Below are 21,476 nucleotides of genomic sequence, written 5' to 3' on the forward strand. Positions count from 1 at the left end.
AGTGTTATTGGTCGAAAACCCGCCCGCAAGGCTGAGAGTGCTGACGCCAGGTGCCACTATTTTCAGGAACTCTCGGCGGACGACGCGTGGCCCAGCTCCCCCCAGCAGCCACGCCCTCGTCCAACGCCTGAGCATAAGGGAAATACATCGAAAGAGTAAGGGGCGGGGAAGTTGGGAAGTTGGGAAGCCTCATAAGGCAGAGGTCAAGGTTCAGGGGTGATTCAATGACCCAAAAGTACTACCTAGATAGCCTTGACGAGCACGCGCACAAGAAGGCTCACAACGTCCAAAACCTATGGGACCATCCTGCCCAGAGTCGGGATCTTAGCCATATTGAAGTGATTTGGGCTATTGTAAAGCAGCGCTTACGCCGAAGAAACTTGGAATTCAAAGAAGATAAAAGAAGCTCTGTAAGGGAATTGGACAAAATCACGCAAGAGGAGATATAGCACCGGATTTCTGATATGAATAGAAAGATGTGCAGAGTTTGTACGATCAAATGGAGAACCTCTTCGAGGTATATAAGTGGTAGTTCAGATTTATTACAGATTTAGCCTAATATATAGTGACGCTAGACCTGATAATGAGGTCAACAAAATTGATCGCTTGCGATATTTCCGAGCAATCCCCTTTAGCAATTTGTTTCCCCTTTCAATTTCAAGATAGTGCAAGTTATGCGCATCCTTGTCAAATGCCAAAAAGCAGAAGATGCGTCACCAGCGTTGGTGAGGTATCGCACTGCTCCTCCAAGTTGTGGAGTGTCTTCAAGTCATCTCAGCGAATTCTGGCTCAGTGACCCGCGGCTTTTCATGCACCAATCGATTTGCCTCTTCCACTCTTGGTAGGGCTGGCGGGCGGTATTGCGGGGTCGAGCCCGTCCGCCAAGCGGTGGCAGCTACGCGCCCGACCGTCCGCGCTTCATGGCTGGTGGTCCTGACCATGTTCGGCGGTCGCGTCGCGTTGGATGGTGAGTACGCGCGCGAAGCATCAGCTGCAGATCGGGCCCTGGGCGCAAACATCTTTGCAGCTGCACAAACATTGCTGGACAACGGTCGCATCAAACCTCACCCAGTCAGAGTCCTAGCCGACAGCTGGGCCGGTGTCATCCAGGGTGTGTACATGATTCGTACTGGGGCGGTCTCAGGACAGAAGCTGGTTGTCCGCGTCGACTGATATGCCTAAGTGTGTGTTGTTGTCTGGAACATGGTCTCCCGGCCTGCTCTTTCAAGCCACGGGCGCTACTCCCCGAACGCAAGCGAGGACCGCATGGTTGTCGATGGCTGGGCTGGTCGTTCTGTATTGTGAGGCTGAGCACGCGCCGCTTCGCCTTCTCGAATGGACTGGAGATGGTCGCTAGCTTTTGTAGGCAACTCTTGTCCGACCATGTGGCCATCAACCCGTACTCTTGGAACGCGGAGCGCGGCGCCATGTCTATAGGTAAGCATACTCAATCAGGGTGTCCAGTAGTCCTCCACTAGCAGTCCGCCCTCAGCCTTCTTTTCGCCTGGATTTTGTAAAGCAGTTAACTTCACGCGCTAGCAACGCAAGTATGCAGTGCGAAAAGGCGAAAACCATTGTTCTTTCTTCTTCTGCTTAAAAAGCAAGTTTCTTTTCCCCACAGCCTTTGCAGCCCAGCATAATCTAGTAAATCCTCGTGGACAGCCGCCGTCGGCATTGCTACTAGCCAAAGCTTTTGCAACTGCTTTCTGCTTTACCCTCCAGGGAATTTTCTGAGCGATATTCCTGGCACTGGTGGTGAATATCAAAAGGAGCAGACACCAGCCATGTGCGCGCTGGAGTACATGCTTGGATTCCGATTTTACTACGACTGGGCGCACAGACTATATTGGCTTGTATACTAGCTAACGGACAGGCTCACGGGCATGATTTGTTGCCTTGCTCCTAAAACCCGTCAGTCGCAATCGCTAGCGGCGGAGTGCTTTTTCTGGTAGGGCTGAAGAGCGCAGCCACAGTGTAGTGGGTTATCAAGTGGAAGCAGCGAGTCCAATTATTCAAGCGGTCTGCCGCTGTTTCCTCGTATGTCGAGGTGGAAATGGAAATGTGACAACTAACTTGAAAAGGATCTGGCAGATCAATTCGCTTTCTTTTGAGGTACTTTGCGGGCAATATTGTGTGCGTCTGCTGGCGCAGATGAATGTCTAACAGCAGCTCGTTTTCCGGCCGAGCCATTACCATCATCGGGGGAAGCAGCGGACTCACACCTCCGCCTTTCGTTACAAGTGCACAGACACAGCTTGAGTGAGATTTTATTTGTACATTTTTTGGTTGCCTTCTGCCCAGTTCCTACTGATCTAGCACCGACACCCGTTGCTATGGCTCCTGGTTTGGGATGGGATGGCAGCTTTCGTCGGGCAGAGGAGCTACCCTATGCATCGCTGTAAAATATCATCTCCCGTCTCCTGCCCCTCGCTTAACATGGGTGTTCGTAAACAGATTTTTAACAAACACTTCTACGCGTTGACCGTGTTGACTAAATTCTCGATCGATCGACGTGGGAGAAATGGTCATTGTCAAACGATTTTACGCTGTCGTGGGAAGCCGCGCAATACCACCTGTGTCCTCTGGTCGACCCCACGTTTGAGCCTTGCGTCATGAGCTTGCTGCCATCATGGTATCAACTGCCGAGAGGCCGATACATTATTAAAGGAGTCCGCACGGTGAGCAACTTCAACGGTGGAGGACCAGGTCTCGAGCTGAGGATGCATGTCTTGGCTGAATGACTGGCACCCCGAATTTATGGGCGAGGGTCCGCCGACAGCGCCGTCGCCGCGACCGCCAATGTCGTCTAAACAACCCATGCTCACAAGATAATGTCTCCTCCGTACTCCTTTTTCTTGCATCGAGATTTATACAATAATCATGTTGCGATAAAAAAAAATTGCAAGGAGAGCGGCCAGCTGAAGTGAACCCCTGATATTGGAAGGACCGTACTTATCCATCAGCGCCGCACAAGTTTACTTTGTATTGGGATATGGCTGGCCAACTGACAGCGGTGGCGGCGAATTGTAATTAGGGGCAGAGAAACGCGACAACAGCGTTGAAGGTCGCTGGCTCACACATCTCGTCCCGGTGGTGTCCAATGTGTGCCTTGCCCATTGTGCCGGGTCAGTCTCACCTCGGTGGACGTGGCTGCGAACCCCAATACAGCTGTCAGCCATGTTTTAACCAGCAAGGCAATTGTCGCAGAGAGACCCAGCCATGTGACAATTTCATTGATGGGTTGCGACTCATGATTACTTCTGTCCTGTCTTGTTTTCTTTTCTTCTTTTCGCCTGGCGCTACCCTGTGGCTTGCACAAGGCTATGAGGCTGACACAGGTTCCGCCACGGCACTCGCCGCTTCCGTAAACTAATTTTCAACGCCTTGCCGAAATGCGAATAGTCAGTATACTTGGTAGTTTCGTTGCTGACAGTTCGTGTATGCATTAGTGTTTGGCTTTGCTTTTCCTCCTTTCGCTCAGAGTTGGTGAGACTTGTTTTATGCCGATGCTCGGGGGGATATTCAGTCAAAAATGATGTCCAGTTGCCCCCCCGGTTCAGGGGTCAGCTTTCTTCGAGACCATAGCGAAGAGTCAGTCCCCATGCAAAAATACCAGGATTCCATTTTTGTGCTCAAGAGCCAGCCTATCTGATTGCACCCCGAAAATATCCCCGTTCAGCAGTGTTTTAGCTTGTGCAACGTCGCCTAGTCTCTCCTTTTGCACCCTGATATCACGGTCGTATGCCTGGTCGCGCGGAAGGCGGAAGCGGACCTCAAGTGGGCTTCCCGCCCGGCAACGTCGGAGCGCGCTGCCAAATCGATCGCCCGGGTCAGATTTCTTGGGTTGAGAGGCAGCAAAGGCTCGGCCATCCGACCGTCCGACGTTGCAATGGACCGTGGACCAAACGATTCCCAGCTAGCTCCGGGAGCTTTTCACGTCATCTCTCCTTACCCTGTCTTACAAGTAGGTACGGCATCTAAACTACACTTTTGTCGTGTCCAAGGTATCGTGGATATTAGATGCAATTACAATTATATTCCAAAATGTTCAGTCAGAGTCAGAATGATTTGGCGCTTGCCTAGCTTGGTAGGATGATTGACAAAGCAACGCTGTCAAACACGCACTGCAATGTGCTGCGCAGCTGGCATAAAAGTCTCGGAGGTGCTCGAGTTTTCAGAGTCTCGGAATTGTCTTGTACGGATACTGGGTTGGCACTTGGCAAACGCATTACTCTGTCTCTGTCGCTGTTCACTCACCGCTCCTCCCCGCAAACTGAACCCAATTTTTGTTTTGCTTTTGTGGCGCAACACCCACGTGCTAGTGATACACGCAATGCGTTGACCAATTTTAAAGCGGACAATAAAAGCGAGGAATTGCAATAAGAGCCACTGAGGCTGTACGCAGATTGCAATTCGGGATGTGTGGCGGCCGAGCGCTAGCTGACCAAGGCCAACGACGAGAACAAGTTGAGCGCTTGCAGCTGATACCCTGATCAATCTCTGCCTAACATCCGATTTACGCCTAAACAGGTACTAGACAAATATGACCGCCTTTGGGAGAGTGTACTGTGAGACTACTAGCCATATTTATCTATCCGCTTTGTACCTATGGTGTACCTGAAATGATTCGCATCATGTCCTGTCTCGAAATCATGGTTGCGTCCAATTTCTTCACGCTCTCCCCCCCTTTTCTTCCTCTCCGCCCGAATAATGGAGTTTCCTTTCTTTTTTATGCTTTAAACACCTCGAAGACTACGCTCATGCGATGCTGGTACCGTTGGGCTCAGAAGACTGGGGTCAACTTGTGGTGTCTAAAACTTGTTTCAATTTGGTCGTCATGGAACAGGGAACAGGGGAACAGGGGAACAGGCACAACCGTCATACCTCGTAGACGGCTATGATCCTTGAGTGCGCAAAGTTTTCTACCCTATGCTTTGATTGAGTTAAATCACGCCGCCTAACAATTTGCGCGGCGCAGGCATGGACAGCTGAAAGTAGAGTTCACACAAAAGTCAGGAGAGCCAAGAGCCGACACAAAATTACGAAATGGGTTGGTCAAGTAATACAAGATGGCACAAGACAAAAAGAGAAAGTATAATCACGGTACAACTTATCCCAGAAGAAAAGAAGCTCTATTCTGTTTCGGACAAGCTGGAAATGAGGTGGCGATGAGATGGCTCGAGACCGTCCGTGCAGCTGGTTGAGCTTCGTCCATCCCCCATGTCTGTATTTTTGCCGAACCAAGACAAGACCACAATATCCAGACCCTCGTACGCTGACCAAGTTCTCTGAATGTACCCCAACTCGTGATCAAGTATCGGGTCTAGAGGTCCTCGAGCTGTTCGAGCTCAACGAGGAGGAAAAAAAATATAAATAGGCCGGCTTCGTCCCTCCAGAAAGAAACTATCATCACTCCATCACTCAAGTAACATTTACTACAATCACTTCTCTCTCACACCTACACACACACGCTTTTCAATCCTTCTTAACACCATCAAAATGTTTGCCTCCACCATCTTCGTCTCCTTCCTGGCCGTCGCCGTCGCCATTCCCACCAACGCGCCCCCCGCCGTCAGCACCGGCGACAACTGCGGCAACGGCAACACCGTCCACTGCTGCAACGCCGAGACGGCCAACAAGCTCACCAAGGGCGGCATCCTCGGCGCCCTGGACCTCTCCAACCTCCTGGGCCAGTGCAACGACGTGACCGCCAACGTCATCGGCGGCGCCGTCCCCATCAAGAACACCTGCAGCTCGCAGGCTGTCTGCTGCGGCGAGATCAAGCAGAATGTAAGTGGCCATCAAAGCGACTCTGTCCACAAGCGACACCTGCTGACAAAACAATCTGTTCAGGGCCTCGTCAACCTTGGCTGCACTCCCATCTTCGTTTAAGTGCATTGCTGCTCTTGTGTCATGGCATGGTGGAGAGAAGGATGAATGCGCTCGGCTGCAGTCGGCACAGGCATCGACCAGTACATTTCAATACATAATGTCTATTTTCTTCTAGATAGCTATTAGCCTCATTTATTGCTCACTATTACGTCCCAAATATCTTTGTGCCATGTTCTAATATTTACTTGAGCTCAACTTGAAGTGCTGTTGCTCTTTGCAGTGTACAGAGACATTGTGTCTGTGCTGTTCTTATACTTTGCGTTGCAGTGCTCGGTAAAGCCCGTAAACATGTCGGCGCGCTGCTCCAGGTACTTGCCAAACGCATCGCGGGAGCAGCTCGTGCCCGGGCCGTCGGCGCAGCTGGGCAGCGGCTGCGGGGCGCTGTTGACCAGCACGCGGTAAAAGTCGCCGTCGTCGTAGCCGTGGCTACCCTTGCACTGGAGGCGCTCGATGGCAATGTTGCCGAGGAAGGGCAGCAGGTTGGAGCTCTTCCACGCGCGGCGGTAGTTGATGCGGTCGGTGGGCATGGTGTCGTTGATGTTGCCGCCGCCGCCAAAGTCCGAGTTGTTGAAGAGGCCCATGGCGACAATGACCATGGGCGGCATCTCGCGATGCGTGAAGCTCACCAGCAAGTCATCGACCTCGCTGCTGTTGCTGCCGTTCTTGGTGTTGCTCATGAGGAGGTCGCCGGTCGCCTTGAGCCAGGGGAGGCCGTTGTAGCCGGCGACGTTGCTGCCGTAGCCGACGTTGTAGTGGTAGCGGACATCCTCGGAGTACTCCCAGGCCAGCCAGTCGTCGGGGGTGAAGAGGTCGAGGCTGCAAAACGGCGACTTGCCGCGGATCACCGTCTCGTAGCCGCACAGCTGCTGCATGCCGAAGATGTCCTTGCTGGTAAAGTTGAAGCCCGGCGCCGCCTTTTTCAGGCGCGCGATGATGGGCTTGGTGTACTTGTCGGTGAACTCGTCGGACTGGTCGCTGCCGGCCGACGACGAGTAGGCCGGGCAGGCCTTGTAGGGGGTGAGGCTGTCGGCGCCGGCCTCCTTGGACTCGTAGATGCTGCGGACCGTGGTGGCGCTGCTCTCGTCCTTTTCGAGGCCGCGCGCAAACGACTTGGCCGACTGCAGCGTGCGCGAGGCCGACGACGTCCAGACCTGCTTGGGGGCGCTAAAGTTGGGGTAGCGGAAGTTGAGGTCGACGCCGAGCTGGGTGGCCTCGAGGCGGCCGACGCGGGTCAGCAGCGAGACCTCGGCGTCGCTGATGGGCGCGCTCCAGCCGGCGAGGAAGCTCAGCTCGGGGACCTTGGTCCAGTCGACGGTCGTGTTGCCCAGCTTGTCGACGAAGCCCTCAATGTACTCTTCAAAGTCAAAGTCGTTGGCGTAGATGGCGGCATGGCGGACGAGGTAGGCGGCGCGCTCGGCCGTGCAGCCCTGGGGCGCGTCGGGGGAGGCGGGAGGGTCTTGAGGCTCGAAGTAAGGGGCGATGCCTGTGAGATGGTGCAGAGGGTTGAAGTCGTACGTCGAGTACAGGGCTGACGCTGAGACAGCGGCTGCCAGAGGCAATGCTCTCAAGAATGTTGTTTTGGCCATTGTTCTGCCTCAATTGATTGTGTCCTGTCTCAAATTTGCCAACGTGACTCCGGAAACATGCAGGTAGAGGCGTTTTTTAAGGTTAAAGCGCCATGGCCTTTTTTTATAGCTTTGTTTACTCGGCTGCCCTGGCTTGGAGATCGGCGTCGCTTCATTGACGTCACGCACGTACCCGGTACCTTGATTTGGGATAAGCCTTAGCTGCATTGTGGCAGCTTACAACAGGGAAAATTATCCACTTGGATGGAAAACAAGCTGAAAATACCAGGGACCGGGAATTGCCAGCTGATGGGTTTTATTTTCCTCGTAAGTTATTGTTGTTGGGTGTTTGGGGAATACTGCGGAGATGTGGTGGCTTGTTCTCGGAGCCGAGCTCCGGTGGAACACGTCCATGGTAAGGGGTGGAATCTGAGATGCTAGGCTTGGATATAAAAGACGCAGGTTTTTTCTCTTTGGAAATTTTATCCCATTTTTCTCTTGGACAGTTTTCTTCGTCCAAGACAAGGGCCAAAGAAAAAAAGCATTCGTCGCCCTCTAGTTATTCTTGCCTCGGCAGCGACAGCTTGGCCTGATATATCTCCCGCGTGGTAACACTGACAAGCGTCGGCCTACCAGGACCTGCATGTCACTCTGTGGAGGTTATGGCATGGGGGCTGGTGCGATTTTGAATAAGTGGCTGCTCAGCCGGCTTTTTGTTGTTCGGCGCGGGAGCACAAATAAGCAGCTGAATATAAATGGCTGTAGTACTTGAGAGGCCCGTCGATTCGGAGGAAATAGAGAGTCGCGCATAGACACTGGAGAGCTGTCGATTACGGCCTGTCGGACGTTATCTTTTTGAATTGGGTTGTTCATCGTGAGCTGCAGCCTTGTTCCTCCAGATTCGCAGCCACGCTTATAGGATTCGCAGTATTTTACAGGGCGAAATTGAGAATGCACTGCGCAACTGGCATCTGGCAGCTGGCAGCGACTGGGCCCGGCTGTATTATGGTGTGACACGAAATGCATGGCACTCCTGTTGTGTATTGCCAATGTTTCTAAACCGAGCCAGCCCTGCTGCGAAGGATGCAAAGTCGGACGCCTGTTTGCCTGTCAGGCCAAATTTGCTGAGAGCAGAGCAGTCAGGGGCATTGGCTGATATGGGCGTATCCGTGCCGGCAGTGAGGTTGATGATTAAATCGAGGAACCCTTTGTCCCTACCTAATAATAAGGATAGATGGGGTAACTTGGCATGGGAGAGTCTTGCGCCATTGGCTGCTAGCTCTCGGCTGCGGCTCGCCTGCATGTGTTGTAGAAGTAGAGGAAAGGTAGAGAGTACGCGAATGAGCCAGAGCTCACGTGCGATGCTGGGCACACATATGCTAGTCAGTAGTACTGAGTACATGTGCGGAACTTTGCGGAAGCTGAGCCGCGCCTTGCCCACCCCGGCAGCACAAGTCTCCAATTTGCACCGCACGGTAGGCAGGTACCTTGGCTGTTGGTGGGATCGCCATACATCCTGCAAGTACCTCCCCGTCTGCAGCCTGTCCGTTCCGGTGAAAAAGGAAAAGTGGCCCCCAGCATGGTCGCCACTATGTACCTACCTGCTGGTACAAGTGCTGTCGCGAGGTACTTGCTCCTCTGCGGCGGCCCCTGCGCTGGCTCAGGTACTCTGCGACGGCTCGCCCAGCCCGGCCCAGGCCCAGGAACCTCTGCCATCTCTCACTCTCACTCTCACTCTCGCTCGCATCTGGTCTGGAGACTGGGGGACGCTCCCTCGACCCATTCCTCGCCCACCCTCCATCGCTTCGACATCTACACCTTGCACCAACGCTGGCCCTTCACGCTGCATGACTCGTTATTTTCCCTCTTGCCGCTCCTTCAAGGCCATGCGAGCCAAACGCTTCTAGTTTGCCTTGTCTCTTCTGCTTTGAATTTTGTGCAGGTACTTTTTTGTAAGTCTGCTCGCCACTACCATTATTTCCCACGCTTCTTTTTTTCTGCGCCGTGTTTGATGCCGTGCCTCTCCCTCTCGCCGCGCACACGACCCTCTGCGACGACAGCCCTCAACTCGCACCCGTGCTCTTGCATGCGACTGCGATTTCTAACATGCAAAGTAGATTTGCGCACACTCCAAGCCCCGGCCCTTCGCCCTTGCAACATCCGACCGGTCGCACTGCCGCCATCACCTCTTACAGCTCCGCGACGATGCCCCTGGTATCTTGATCATACCCTCCATTCTTTCACGGCGCATCGCTCCCCCAGCATTTTTTCTACGACAAACCGACCCTCCTTATTGCTTTGGCACACCCGTTCTCTCCATCGACCACCGAAATAATACCATTTGATACCCCGAAACACGCAGACCATGGCTCCCGGAATGACGGCTAGTGCGACCGTCACGACGAGTGCACGCAGCTCTGTCGGCCCAACCAAACCCAAGTCCAAGGTCAACTCCAATGGCTACCATCCGACTGCCACCATCCCGCTCAGCGCCATGTCTAGCACAGCCCTCGATCTCACCTCGGTCGAGCGTCGTGGCCAGCCCACTGCCTCCCGCGAGCCCATCAAGAAGGCCACCAGACCGCACGGTATCTCCGATGCACCGACCTACTGTCCGACCGCAGAGGAATGGCGCGAACCTCTGGAATACATCAAGAAAATAGGCCCCGAGGCTTCGCAGTACGGCATCTGCAAGATTATCCCCCCCGACTCTTGGAACCCAGAGTTTGCCATCGACACCGAGGTAAGGCTTCATCTTGGCCACAATTTCACTGGCGCGGTCAGCCTCGGTATCAATTTCTGCATTACTGACTCGGTCGCAGAAATTCCATTTTCGAACCAGGAAACAAGAACTCAACTCTGTCGAGGGCAGTATGTATCTTTTCAACTCAAACAGTTGTCACACCCACTCACATTTCACCACAGGCACACGCGCAAACCTGACCTACCTAGACGGTCTCTCCAAATTTCACAAGCAGCAGGGCAACAATCTGCATCGTCTACCATATGTCGATAAGAAACCTTTGGATCTCTATCGCTTGAAAAAGGCCGTCGAGTCTAGAGGAGGCTTCGACAAGGTCTGCAAGCTGAAAAAGTGGGCAGAGATTGGCCGTGACTTGGGCTACAGTGGCAAGATCATGTCTTCACTTTCTACATCCCTTAAAAACTCGTACCAGCGATGGCTCTGCCCCTATGAGGAATACCTCCGCATCGCCAAACCTGGTGTCCACCAGCAGCTCGAGCAGGAATACGGCGGACCCTTGACGCCCAGCCCCGCACAAACACCCGTCAAGCGTTCTCAGGTCAACACGCCCTCAGGTGCAAACGCCGAATCCCCCGCCCGACAAGCTTCGGAGGCGCTCCAAAATGGCCTGAAGCGGGAAGCCGATCGTGATACCCCCATGATTGATGCTCCCCCAGCGCCCACATCTGGCGGCTCCGGTTTCACGGCCGTCAACTCGGGTTTCACCAGCATCAACAGAGCCTCAAGCGACCGCAAAAGCTTCACACCAGAAGTTGGCAGCACCCGCAATGCGACACCCGATGAGCATAATGTGCTCGGAAGCGCCGCTCAGGTCAAGAGAGGTATCAGCACGGATGGTGTGTCTGATGATTCCAAAAAGGAAGCCGACAGTGATAATGACGATGGCAAAAATCGTCGCAGCAAGCGTCTTCGAAGGGACAATGTTCCTACCGTCGCCGGCTCACATATGACGCCATTCCGCCCATCTCTTCCCCGCATACCGCGCGAGGAAGACCTGCCCCTCGGCGAGGCCTGCGAAACCTGCGGCCGAGGCGAAGATGCTGGACAGCTGCTTGTCTGCGAGTCTTGCGACAACTCATACCATGGTCTCTGCCTGGACCCCCCTCTAAAGCGCAAGCCCGACTCTGAGTGGAACTGCCCCCGCTGTCTTGTTGGCGATGGCCAATTTGGTTTTGAAGAGGGCGGCTTGTACTCGCTCAAACAATTCCAGCAAAAGGCAAACGATTTTAAGCAGGGCTACTTTGAGAAGAAGATGCCATTCGACAGTGCCCTGAAATGCCACAGACCCGTCACCGAGGAAGACGTCGAAAATGAATTTTGGCGTCTAGTTGCTGATTTGGAAGAAACCGTGGAAGTCGAATATGGCGCTGACATTCACTGCACCACCCATGGTTCTGGCTTTCCCACGCTTGAAAAGAACCCTAGTAATCCTTATGCTGCGGATGGCTGGAATCTCAATGTTCTCCCATTTGCCTCGGAGAGTCTATTCCGACACATCAAGTCAGACATCTCTGGCATGACCGTTCCCTGGGTGTATGTTGGCATGATATTTTCCACGTTCTGCTGGCACAATGAGGATCACTACGCCTATTCTGCCAATTATCAGCATTTCGGCGCAACCAAGACATGGTACGGTATTCCTGGCGAGGATGCTGAAAAATTCGAAGCCGCCATGCGAGAGGCCGTGCCAGAGCTCTTTGAAACCCAGCCCGACCTTCTCTTCCAGCTTGTCACCCTGCTTACTCCCGAGCAACTCACCAAGGCTGGTGTTCGTGTTTACGCCATCGATCAGCGTGCCGGCCAGATGGTCATCACCTTTCCCCAGGCTTACCACGCTGGCTTTAACCACGGCTTCAACTTCAACGAGGCTGTCAACTTTGCCCCGCCAGACTGGGAATCGTATGGCATGGCTGGCGTGGAAAGGCTGCAAGCGTTCCGACGACAGCCTTGCTTCTCTCATGACGAGCTACTGTGGACTGCTGCCGAAGGAGCCTCGGCCGGACTCACAATCTCTACGGCGAAATGGCTTGGACCCGCGCTTGAGCGCATCCAAAAAAGAGAATTGGCTGAACGTGCGCAGTTTGTCAAGAACCATCTCAACCCCTCACACGCATGCCAACACTTCAAGGACGGTCATGGGGAATGCCCCCTTGCGTTCAAGATTGAGGATGAAGATGTTTTAGACGAAGACGAACAATGCTGCAGTTACTGCAAAGCCTTTGCTTACCTCTCCAGATACAAATGCCATCAGTCCGGAAAAGTTTTGTGCATCTCACACGCAGGCAACTACCCCTGCTGTGACGAAAGTGAACAGAACAGGTACCTCGGCGCTGGCCACACGCTCTACTTCCGCAAATCCGACCAGATGATGAAGGAGGCACATACAAAGGTCATTGAGAAGGCTGACACCCCTGAACAATGGGAAGAGAAGTACGAAAAACTCCTTGACGAAGAGGTGACTCCATCGCTGAAATCTCTTCGAGGTCTCCTTCACGAAGGCGAACGCATTCCCTTCGATCTTCCGTCCCTGCCCATTCTCAAAGAATTCGTCGATCGATGCAACGAGTGGGTCGATGAGGCAACGAGCTACATTGTACGCAAGCAGCAAAATCGACGCAAAAACGAACGGGCTTGGCAGACTGGCACGCGCAGATCAATCGGCAGCTCGCAGCAGGATCAAAAGGAGCGCGAATCTCGTAGCGTGAGCAACATTTCTCGACTGCTTCGCGATGCCAATCACATCGGTTTCGACTGCCCAGAGATTTCGCAGCTTCAAGAACGCGCGGCTTCTATCAAGGAATTTCAAGCCAATGCCGCGCGAGCGTTGGAGAACGGTACCAGTCTCGGCGTGGACGCTATCGAGGAACTGCTTGAGGAAGGACGCTCTTTCAATGTAGATACGCCCGAACTCGAGCAACTCTCCAAGGTGCTGGATCAGATGCGTTGGAACGAAAAGGCTCGCGCAAGCCGGGGCTTGTTCTTGGCTCTCTCTGATGTGCAGAATTTGATCGAAGAAGGCAAGCGATTGGAGATTCCGACCTACAATGATCACTTCAAGTTTTACTGCGATCAAATGGCGGCTGGACAATCTTGGGAGGCCAAGGCCAGAGAATTAATTCACGCCGAGCTTGTTCATTATCCACAGCTCGAGGCACTGTCCAAGCAGGTGCAGGCTGGCGCTCTTCCTGTCTCGAAAGACACGCTGGCTGCGGTTGATCAAATCCTGCACAAGCAACGAGAGGCACATCGCCAAATCATCGACATCACTGAGCGCTGCCGTGAGAATGACTTCCGCAAGCGGCCAAAGTACCAGGAGGTCGTTGACGTGACCAAGAAGCTGGATGATCTCAATTCGAAACCAAATGGCACGCTAGAGCTCGAGAATGAGCGGAAGCGCCATGAGGATTGGATGCGCCGGGGCAAGCGACTCTTTGGAAAATCCAACGCGCCCCTTCATATTCTCAAGAGCCATCTCGAGCACGTACTGGAGCGTAACTTGGACTGCTTCGACACTGAGCACGATACTCCTCGCCTTCCTGCGGAGCCTGTGTCACGAGAGCAAAGTCCGGATCAGAACAAGAGCCTCGAGGAAACTCGTACTCGACAAGTGTTTTGCATGTGCCGAAAGGTCGAGGCCGGCATGATGATTGAATGCGAGCTTTGTCACGAATGGTATCATTACAAGTGTCTCAAGATTGCGCGTGGCAAAGTCAAGGAGGAGGACAAGTACACCTGTCCCATCTGCGACTATAGAATCAAGATTCCGAGAGATGCAGCCCGCCCAAAGCTTGAAGACCTGATTGCGCTCATCGAAGAAGTTCCTTTGCTGCCGTTTCAGCCAGAAGAGGAGGATGTTTTGCAGCGCATCATCTCAAACGCCCAAAACTTCCGCGATTATATCTCACGGTACTGCAACACCCTTGTTTCAACGCAAGCCGAAGCTGAGACGCAACGATTCTACCTGCGCAAGCTAGAGGGTGCTGAAATTTTGCTTACCTACGAGACCAACTTCTTCCGGCAGGAGCTTCATAAATGGTACCCAGTTGCGCCGGTGGCACCACCTATTCTCGAGGTATCCTTGAGCACTCGAAAGCCGCGGCCAACGAAGCTGCAGAAAATGCTGGTTGAATACGGGGTCGACAATCCGGACGATCTGCCTGAGCATGCTAAAGGCAAGGCCAACAGCTTGCGACGGAAGGCCGCAAATGCCGAGGCGGCGGCGGCGGCCGCGCAATCGGGACATGGCTCTGTTCAGCCTTCAACGTCGAGCGGCGGAGTTGGCCATTATGCGCAGGATGGACATAGCGGCTCAGACAGGCGCGATCACTCGGACTCGGACGGCCATGATGACTCCATGGCTGACCAGCGCCAAGACCAGTCCATGTCGGAGGGATACGATAGACTGGCAGGCGATGGCGATTCCCGACCTCTTCATGAATCCATCGAGGACATTGATATTCATACCGAGGAGGGCAAAGCCAAGGCGCTCGAAATTTTGGGTCGAAGCGAGGACGGTCAAAAACAGGCGGAGAAAATCTGGGGCGCTGATGCCTGGACGAAGAGGTCGCTCCGAAATGTGGACGTGACCACATCGAAGGAGGCTGACGATTCCATGAAGGAGGGCAAGGCGGAAAAGCTGCTCACGAACGAGACTAACGAAAGACGAGGCGAAGAAAAGTCGAAGGAAACCAAGGCTGGAGGGGATACCAAGATGACGACGGAGTTTCTGGAGGATGAGCGCAATGGGCTGGATGCCATGATAGATGGGGAGTAGGCTGCGCTACGTGGGTACTGTAACAGAACAGGCGTTTGATGGTGCTTTTTTCTCATGCTGTTGACTATTTTTTCTCGCTGGCGGAGTTGAAGGGAGCGGATGTACGAGTATAATGGGTGGGGAGTTCCAAGGCACCAAGTGTATGGACATGGGAATTTCGGGCGCAACGGTACGAGTGCGCAAGTGTTGCTTTGCCCGGGAAAAGGGCTGATTTCAAGATACTCTCTGTTTTAGTTTTTGATTTCTTTTTTTTTTTTTTTTCCCTTTACAAGATTTTGCTTTGCTAGAATGTAAGTGAGAAGATGAATGGAATCTGAAGGGCTGTTGAGCCTTTTATTTGCACAAATACGGATTATATGGTGTGTATTGAATGGCTGGTGGCTTATGCAAAGCTAGCCATGAAGCATGGTATGTAATGAGACGTGAGGAATACAAAATCCAGGGCGTTGAGCCCACCGTAGAGTCTTTTAGATGTAAATAGAAGAGAGATGATGGCTCTTGCGAGTATATATGTTGAAGTGTAGATGGGGCTGTTGTTGAATGTCCAGCCCTAAGAGTATGATGTCGAATATGATGTTGGCTCGAATGTGAAGAACGCCGAATAACGCCGTAGTATGAATGTTGAAGTTGTTGACAATTATGATTCTTGTCCCGTTTCCGTGTCGTCGTCACTTGCCCTTTATCCTGATTTCGATTAAAAAAATAAAATAAAAATCGGGCCAAGTACTTCTGATCTACCCTCTGTTGATGCCGACGAGGGAGAGAAACTCGTTGCGGGTCTTGGACTTGCGCTCGAAGCAGCCGAGGACGCACGAGGTGATGGTGGTGGTGGAGGTCTGCTCGACGCCGCGCATGACCATGCAGAGGTGGGACGACTCCATGACGACGGCGACGCCCTGGGGCTTGAGTATGTCCATGACGGCGTTGGCGACCTCCTTGGTGAGGCGCTCCTGGACCTGCAGGCGGCGGGCGTACATCTGGGCGATGCGGGGGAGCTTGGAGAGGCCGATGACGGTGTTGCGGGGGATGTAGCCGATGTGCATCTGGTGAACGTCTGTTAGCATCATGCCATTTTGGTTTGTTCTCCCGAGCAGCAAGGCATAGCCAAAAAGCGTGTCTTTGTCCGGCCCACGTCGAGCGACGGGAGCAATTCAAAGACGGCTCTGTACTTTGCCAGCCCACGTCGAGCGAAGCGAGGAAAGAAAGAAAAAAAGTACCTTGCCGGTAAAGGGAACGAGGTGGTGCTCGCAGAGGGAATTGACCTCGATGTCCTTGACAACAATCATTTCGTTGTGGCCCTCGTTGAAGAGGGCGTTGTTGACGAGGTCGTCGACGTTGACCTGGTAGCCCTTGGTGAAGAAGAGCATGGCCTTGGCGTAGCGCGAGGGGGTGTCGAGGAGGCCCTCGCGGTCGGGGTCCTCGCCGACGCACTCGAGGATGGTACGGATGGCGCCGCGCATCTTTTCGAGGCGCTCGGCTGCCTGCTGTGGTGTTTCCTGGAGACGGGCGCGTGTTCCCTTGGCTGCGGGCGTGGACACGAATCAGCTCAGCAAAGACTTTGGTCGCGAGATGGGGGCAAGGGAAAGGGGAAGGGAGCGAATGACATACCGGTTCGGCTCAGACCATCAAAGTCAACGACGGGGGTGGGCTGGCGGACGGTGACGGCGCGCGAGGCCGAGTCGCGAGGGTCGCGGGCGGCTTTGGAGGATGAGTTGCGGCGGTTGCCGTTGGCGAGGAGGGGCTTGGAGGAGGCGATGGTCTTCTTGGCGGGCTGCTGGTCGACGGCGTCATTGTCGCCGTTGGGCTTGGTCTTGGAGGAACGCTTGCGCTTGCGCGAGGAGGACTTGTCGCTGGAGGAGGAGGAGGAGGAGGCGGAGACGGAGGCCGAGTCCATGAGGTGTTTGGGAGCGGCGGGCATGACTGCGGGGTGTTTGTTGGTCGAGAGGCGGACCGTATTCGAGGATAAGCTGCGGCGGCACGGGGGGGGGGGGGGGGGGGGGGTAATTGCAGATGGAGCAGTGTAAGAGAAGGATGGAGGAGAGACTCTCCCAGTGAGAGAAGAGCGCGACGGGTGATTGATTGATGGAGAGTGCGGAATGAAGAATTTCGAGACGGGCGTCGACGGCACAAAGGGCAAAAAAAAAAAAAGAGGGACAGACGCACGCAGACGGCCTGATTCGGTTCGCGACATCGGCTTGGACAGGCCTGCTCCGGCCGTCCCCACAGCGGTTCGTCCTTTTTTCCATCCTTTTTCATGAGGTAATCGGCTTTTCAGGGTCTAGCACTGGCCAATGGCGTACAGCGCTCGCTACAGGGGGCAAGGAAGGGACTAGCGAATGACGTACAGCGACAAAAGGTCACTGGTGCATGCTCACTGTTGACAGGAGCCATGGGGGGGAGGGAGGGCAGGGGAGCTTCCTTTAGCGCCGACTCCAGGGCTTGGGCTTCGCTACAGCGGTCTCTGTCACCTGTCACTGGCCTGGGTGGCTCGCCTGACAGGCTGCTCCTCTGCCGCTACCTGATGCCGTTGGCGGCATCGGACAATTCTCACGAGATGGCATGCAGGCATGGAATAACATGAATATATGTAAATACATTCCATTGTAATGCGTCTATTACTCTGCAATAGCAAACTGCAATTCCACCATGGAGATGTGCCGGCATTCGTGTCCTTACTCGGGGCAGCTAGGCTGGGGGCACTATAACCTCGCATTAGTCCACAACCCAATCATCGTGACTTGCATTGGACATTTCAGAAGCAAGCAAGGGGGGCAAAAAAAAAAAAAAAAAAAAAAACTCACGCAGTCGGGATACGGCTTGCTCAGGTCCTCGGGAATCGTAGTGCACGGCGACCCCGGCGGGATCTGGAACAGCGCGCAGTCCTTGAACACCCAGCTGCCCGGCTCCGGGCCCTTTTCCACGCCGACGCACTGCCCGTCGGTCGGAGGCGGGCCATCGCCGCCGGGCTTGGGCGCCGCGAGCGCGGTGGTGGCGGCAAAGGCGAGGACGGCGGCAAACTTCATCTTGTGCGAGGGGGGTTGTGTGCTCAAAAATGAAAATAAAAACGATGGTACTGCTGCGTGTGAATACTGCTGCGTATGAATACTGCTGCGTGATATGCCCGAGACACCTGCTGCTGCTGGGAGGAGTCCAGCCCTACTTATACCAAACCATGTCTGAGCACTGGCCCTTGGTTTCCTCGCTCTCCGACCCGTCCATGCCAGACCCAAGACATGGGGCACCTACGTCAAAATGCAACGGTCTGTGCAGAGATGTCAGGCTATGCTATGCAGGCCCCATGTTGCCGCTTTGCTTCGCCGCCGCACTAGCATCGTGGCAACCGTGCCGGTACGAGATTTCCCAGCCGCATCTGCAACCTCGTATTCCTCACGCATAAACGTTCCCGCCTTTGGTGCCATGGCGGTCCCCCGGACTCAACGTCACTGATGGACACCACCTGCTCGGTGATTGGCACTGACCACCGCCCCGTATTGAGCCCTGGTCAGTGTGTCGTGTCATGCAGCAGACCGGGAGAAACAAACCTTGATGCAAGACTCTATTCTCAGTCGTGGGCCTGCGGGGACTTTGGACGCAATCGCCTGCCACTCGGACTCGGCTCATCGCCCCAGAAATTACCCCCCCACGGGAGCTTGGCAACGGGAGGCTTGTCCGCAGAATCCGAGAGTTTGTCAAGCTGCCGTAGGTGGGCGGGCGGCCGCAAAGGGCAGAGCTTGTTTGAGCGCGATTCGTCCAGCGCGCAATGTCGGAGTACGATGCCATTACGCAACATGGCATGTTCAGCTGACAGCTCGAGGCAGCACCATGGACCCCCTGAACAGTATGGCGCAGTAGTCGATTTCTAAAATAGCAGCTTGCATGGTTCCGCTTGCATAATGCAGCTGTCCGTTCATGGAGCCTGCCTCGGCAGTGTTGGTGCTGAATATTTGTGACTCGGGATTTCTCTGTGCCCAGAAAATGCACTTTCCAGATTTATAAGCTGTTCTCGTCCAAGAATAACGAGACTTCTTTTAATAAAAATAACCTCATTTGATATTGTCGTCGGGGCCTGGCATACATCTTGGAAAAGCCGGATGCCGAGAACAAAACAGGCGCCAATTGATTCCCACAGCCTCCACCATGAAGTCTTGCAACTCAGGTAGCGGGGCTTTCTGAACAGCATTTGTGCGGAAATGTCTGAATCAATTCGTCGTACTCGTGTTTGCTTCCCTAGTCTGGTAAAATCTAGGCATGCTTGCTCAAGACAAAAACGCTCACGTACGAAAGCCCCAGCAGGTTCCACCATTCTTGCGGCCGTCCGCCGTGATGAAGCAATCCCTTCTCAGTGACTATAAGGCTTCCAAGAGTCCACCACGTCGTAGACGTGGGTCTCCTGGTTCCAAAGCCAGTAGGTTATCGAGTCCGGCGTTTGCGTGCCTCGATTCAAACAGTAATTGTACGGGCAAGTCTTGGCGGTTCCGAGTCGTTCCAGTCGTTCGAAACAGCTACACAATGAATGATTCGTCAGCATCTGAGTCCCGAGTTTGTAGGCCTAAGCCAGTCACGCTCCCTTCTCACCTCAAACAGAACCAGTGGCGGTCTTCACTGCGCAGGTGCTCGGCATCGGCCGTCTTGACTTGGAGGTTGTCGTCGCACCACATGACAATAGCAAAGGCACTACCTGCAATGGCCATGGTCAATTATCGAAAGGAAATAAGGCGGAGCTGAGATTGGCGCTGTTTCCATCTCTCGTCAACTTACTGGTGCAACTCATGCAAAGGGCACGGCGCGGCATGATGATGGCGAAGTCTTGGTAAATTATGCAGAACCTGAGGCGAGCCGCGAGCGTCGTGGGTATCGTGGAAAGCGGAAACCGGGCCAGAAGAGGAGTAAACTACAATAAAGGTCTTTTATAGGCTGGAGAAAAAAAAGTAGTCGATGTGAATCACAACCGGCGCAAATGTCACTCACGATGAGCCGAACCACGTGCACAGCGACAAGGAGGTGGTACTGTATACTCTGCCTCTGGGACATATAGGTTGATCCTTTGTCTGTAGGTTACTTATCTATGATGATCTACTGATTGACAGTCGGGACTTGGACAAGGTTACACAGAGGAAGCATGCGACTGTTCACAGCCATAGGTTGTGCGGGAGTTCTACTCGATCCAGTGATTGGATCACGCCGTTCGAGGTTACCCACGGCTCAATCTATCGATAGCATACAGAAAGCACTATCTGGAGAAAGTCAAACATAAATCTATTTAATGTTCAATAAACCGAACGGCATCTTCAGGGACATCAGCAGTCTATACGCATGAGAACTCGTACGCCCGGTCCTTGGAGTTCTTAGTCCCTGCAACCCTACGCCGCGGTGAGTAGCACAGCTCAGCCTTCACAACGTGTTGTAAAACTCAGAGAACCAGTAAACCCCGGCGCCGTCTTTCCAAGTCCACTTGCTCACCTGGCCTGTACAGGTCCGCTCCCGGCCTGGGCAGTTGAGATTCGGACAGGTGTTGCCCAATCCGTCAGAGCGGTAGTGATTGAGACAGCTACACACTGTCAGTATGGATCCGTTGGCATTGCATCTTGAGGCGTTCTCACGTAAGGCATGTCCAGTGGACGGCGGCTTGGTTCAGATACTGCGCATTGATGCTCATGCTGGGGATGAAGTCGTTGCACCAAATTACAACGGTGGTGGCTGGTCATGTCGCGGGTCGCCACGGTTAGCACGTAGCCAGAAGGGAAATTAAAAAAAAAAAAGACCAATAGCGGTGTCTGTCTCGGGACTTACTTTCGCAGATGGGGCAGATGGAAAGGCGGCTCGGCATGATGCAGCAGTGTGGTCACTTACCGATCAAAACGAAGCTGGAGGGTGCCAGGGATTATTCACAACAAGATGAAAAAGGTATGAAATTTCAGACCGATTCTGGAATCCCGTTTTTATGGGATGAAGGAAGAAACGTGTTGGTGCGTCACGGGTATGCATTACAATCGACGCAAATTTTCATGTCGCTCAAGATGAGGCGAATGTACACATGGCGGTAATGCAGTAGCACTATAAGCTCTGGTGTGTGACCATGACGATCAAAATTGCTCCAAGTATCTGTATTGTATCAGCCTCTACTCTGGGCGACCGTATTTGCAAGAGCGTGGTGCAAAGAGACGACATTGGATAGTTTGCACGGTGGGCAGTCATAGCGCGACGACCTGCATACATCAGCGTAGTGATGCAGCCTGCTGTCGTGCAACTAAGAGTAGCTTTATAAGATTTGGCACAGAATCAGGCTGCGTGACTGACAATCTGTCGACCTCTGGAGGAATACGGCAATCACGGTCAAGCGTCTAGCAACGGATGAGATCTAGTTGTGCAATAGCAGGGCTAGACACACTTGATCAGTGGAGTGGCATATGACGCAAATTAAACTATTTTATTGGATTCTGACAGCTTACCAATTGGATTCTAGAAATGGCCTAAAAAGGAG

The 21,476-nt window shown here is 53.6% G+C and overlaps 8 protein-coding genes across 8 annotated transcripts; 3 read left to right on the forward strand and 5 right to left on the reverse strand.

The window, feature by feature from the left end:
* Nucleotides 1-939: 939 nt before the first annotated feature.
* Nucleotides 940-1,862, forward strand: LMH87_002970 (uncharacterized protein; the record flags this gene model as incomplete). The annotated part of the gene is made up of 4 exons (XM_056194516.1): nucleotides 940-1,111; nucleotides 1,184-1,301; nucleotides 1,367-1,437; nucleotides 1,723-1,862. 4 exons carry the CDS (start codon nucleotides 940-942, stop codon nucleotides 1,860-1,862), a joined length of 501 nt encoding a protein of 166 aa, XP_056051446.1.
* A 3,637-nt stretch (nucleotides 1,863-5,499) lies between these two features.
* On the forward strand, nucleotides 5,500-5,892 carry LMH87_002971 (uncharacterized protein; the record flags this gene model as incomplete). Its single annotated transcript, XM_056194517.1, has 2 exons — nucleotides 5,500-5,790; nucleotides 5,854-5,892. The coding sequence occupies 2 exons, from the start codon at nucleotides 5,500-5,502 to the stop codon at nucleotides 5,890-5,892; spliced, it is 330 nt and encodes a 109-aa protein (XP_056051447.1).
* Nucleotides 5,893-6,083: 191 nt separating this feature from the next.
* LMH87_002972 (uncharacterized protein) lies at nucleotides 6,084-7,478 on the reverse strand (the record flags this gene model as incomplete). Its single annotated transcript, XM_056194518.1, has 1 exon — nucleotides 6,084-7,478. The coding sequence occupies one exon, from the start codon at nucleotides 7,476-7,478 to the stop codon at nucleotides 6,084-6,086; it is 1,395 nt and encodes a 464-aa protein (XP_056051448.1).
* A 1,570-nt stretch (nucleotides 7,479-9,048) lies between these two features.
* LMH87_002973 (uncharacterized protein) lies at nucleotides 9,049-14,995 on the forward strand (the record flags this gene model as incomplete). The annotated part of the gene is made up of 8 exons (XM_056194520.1): nucleotides 9,049-9,064; nucleotides 9,400-9,409; nucleotides 9,575-9,671; nucleotides 9,820-10,200; nucleotides 10,280-10,328; nucleotides 10,383-12,651; nucleotides 12,705-12,786; nucleotides 12,860-14,995. The coding sequence occupies 8 exons, from the start codon at nucleotides 9,049-9,051 to the stop codon at nucleotides 14,993-14,995; spliced, it is 5,040 nt and encodes a 1,679-aa protein (XP_056051449.1).
* A 668-nt stretch (nucleotides 14,996-15,663) lies between these two features.
* On the reverse strand, nucleotides 15,664-16,913 carry LMH87_002974 (uncharacterized protein; the record flags this gene model as incomplete). The annotated part of the gene is made up of 4 exons (XM_056194521.1): nucleotides 15,664-15,679; nucleotides 15,734-16,038; nucleotides 16,213-16,517; nucleotides 16,604-16,913. The coding sequence occupies 4 exons, from the start codon at nucleotides 16,911-16,913 to the stop codon at nucleotides 15,664-15,666; spliced, it is 936 nt and encodes a 311-aa protein (XP_056051450.1).
* Nucleotides 16,914-17,667: 754 nt separating this feature from the next.
* LMH87_002975 (uncharacterized protein) lies at nucleotides 17,668-18,018 on the reverse strand (the record flags this gene model as incomplete). The annotated part of the gene is made up of 2 exons (XM_056194522.1): nucleotides 17,668-17,694; nucleotides 17,797-18,018. The coding sequence occupies 2 exons, from the start codon at nucleotides 18,016-18,018 to the stop codon at nucleotides 17,668-17,670; spliced, it is 249 nt and encodes an 82-aa protein (XP_056051451.1).
* Nucleotides 18,019-19,334: 1,316 nt separating this feature from the next.
* LMH87_002976 (uncharacterized protein) lies at nucleotides 19,335-19,787 on the reverse strand (the record flags this gene model as incomplete). The annotated part of the gene is made up of 3 exons (XM_056194523.1): nucleotides 19,335-19,497; nucleotides 19,571-19,673; nucleotides 19,754-19,787. 3 exons carry the CDS (start codon nucleotides 19,785-19,787, stop codon nucleotides 19,335-19,337), a joined length of 300 nt encoding a protein of 99 aa, XP_056051452.1.
* A 599-nt stretch (nucleotides 19,788-20,386) lies between these two features.
* On the reverse strand, nucleotides 20,387-20,822 carry LMH87_002977 (uncharacterized protein; the record flags this gene model as incomplete). The annotated part of the gene is made up of 3 exons (XM_056194524.1): nucleotides 20,387-20,543; nucleotides 20,596-20,692; nucleotides 20,786-20,822. 3 exons carry the CDS (start codon nucleotides 20,820-20,822, stop codon nucleotides 20,387-20,389), a joined length of 291 nt encoding a protein of 96 aa, XP_056051453.1.
* Nucleotides 20,823-21,476: the final 654 nt, after the last annotated feature.

This window comes from Akanthomyces muscarius, chromosome 3, assembly GCF_028009165.1.
Source record: "Akanthomyces muscarius strain Ve6 chromosome 3, whole genome shotgun sequence".
Lineage (NCBI taxonomy): Eukaryota > Fungi > Ascomycota > Sordariomycetes > Hypocreales > Cordycipitaceae > Akanthomyces > Akanthomyces muscarius.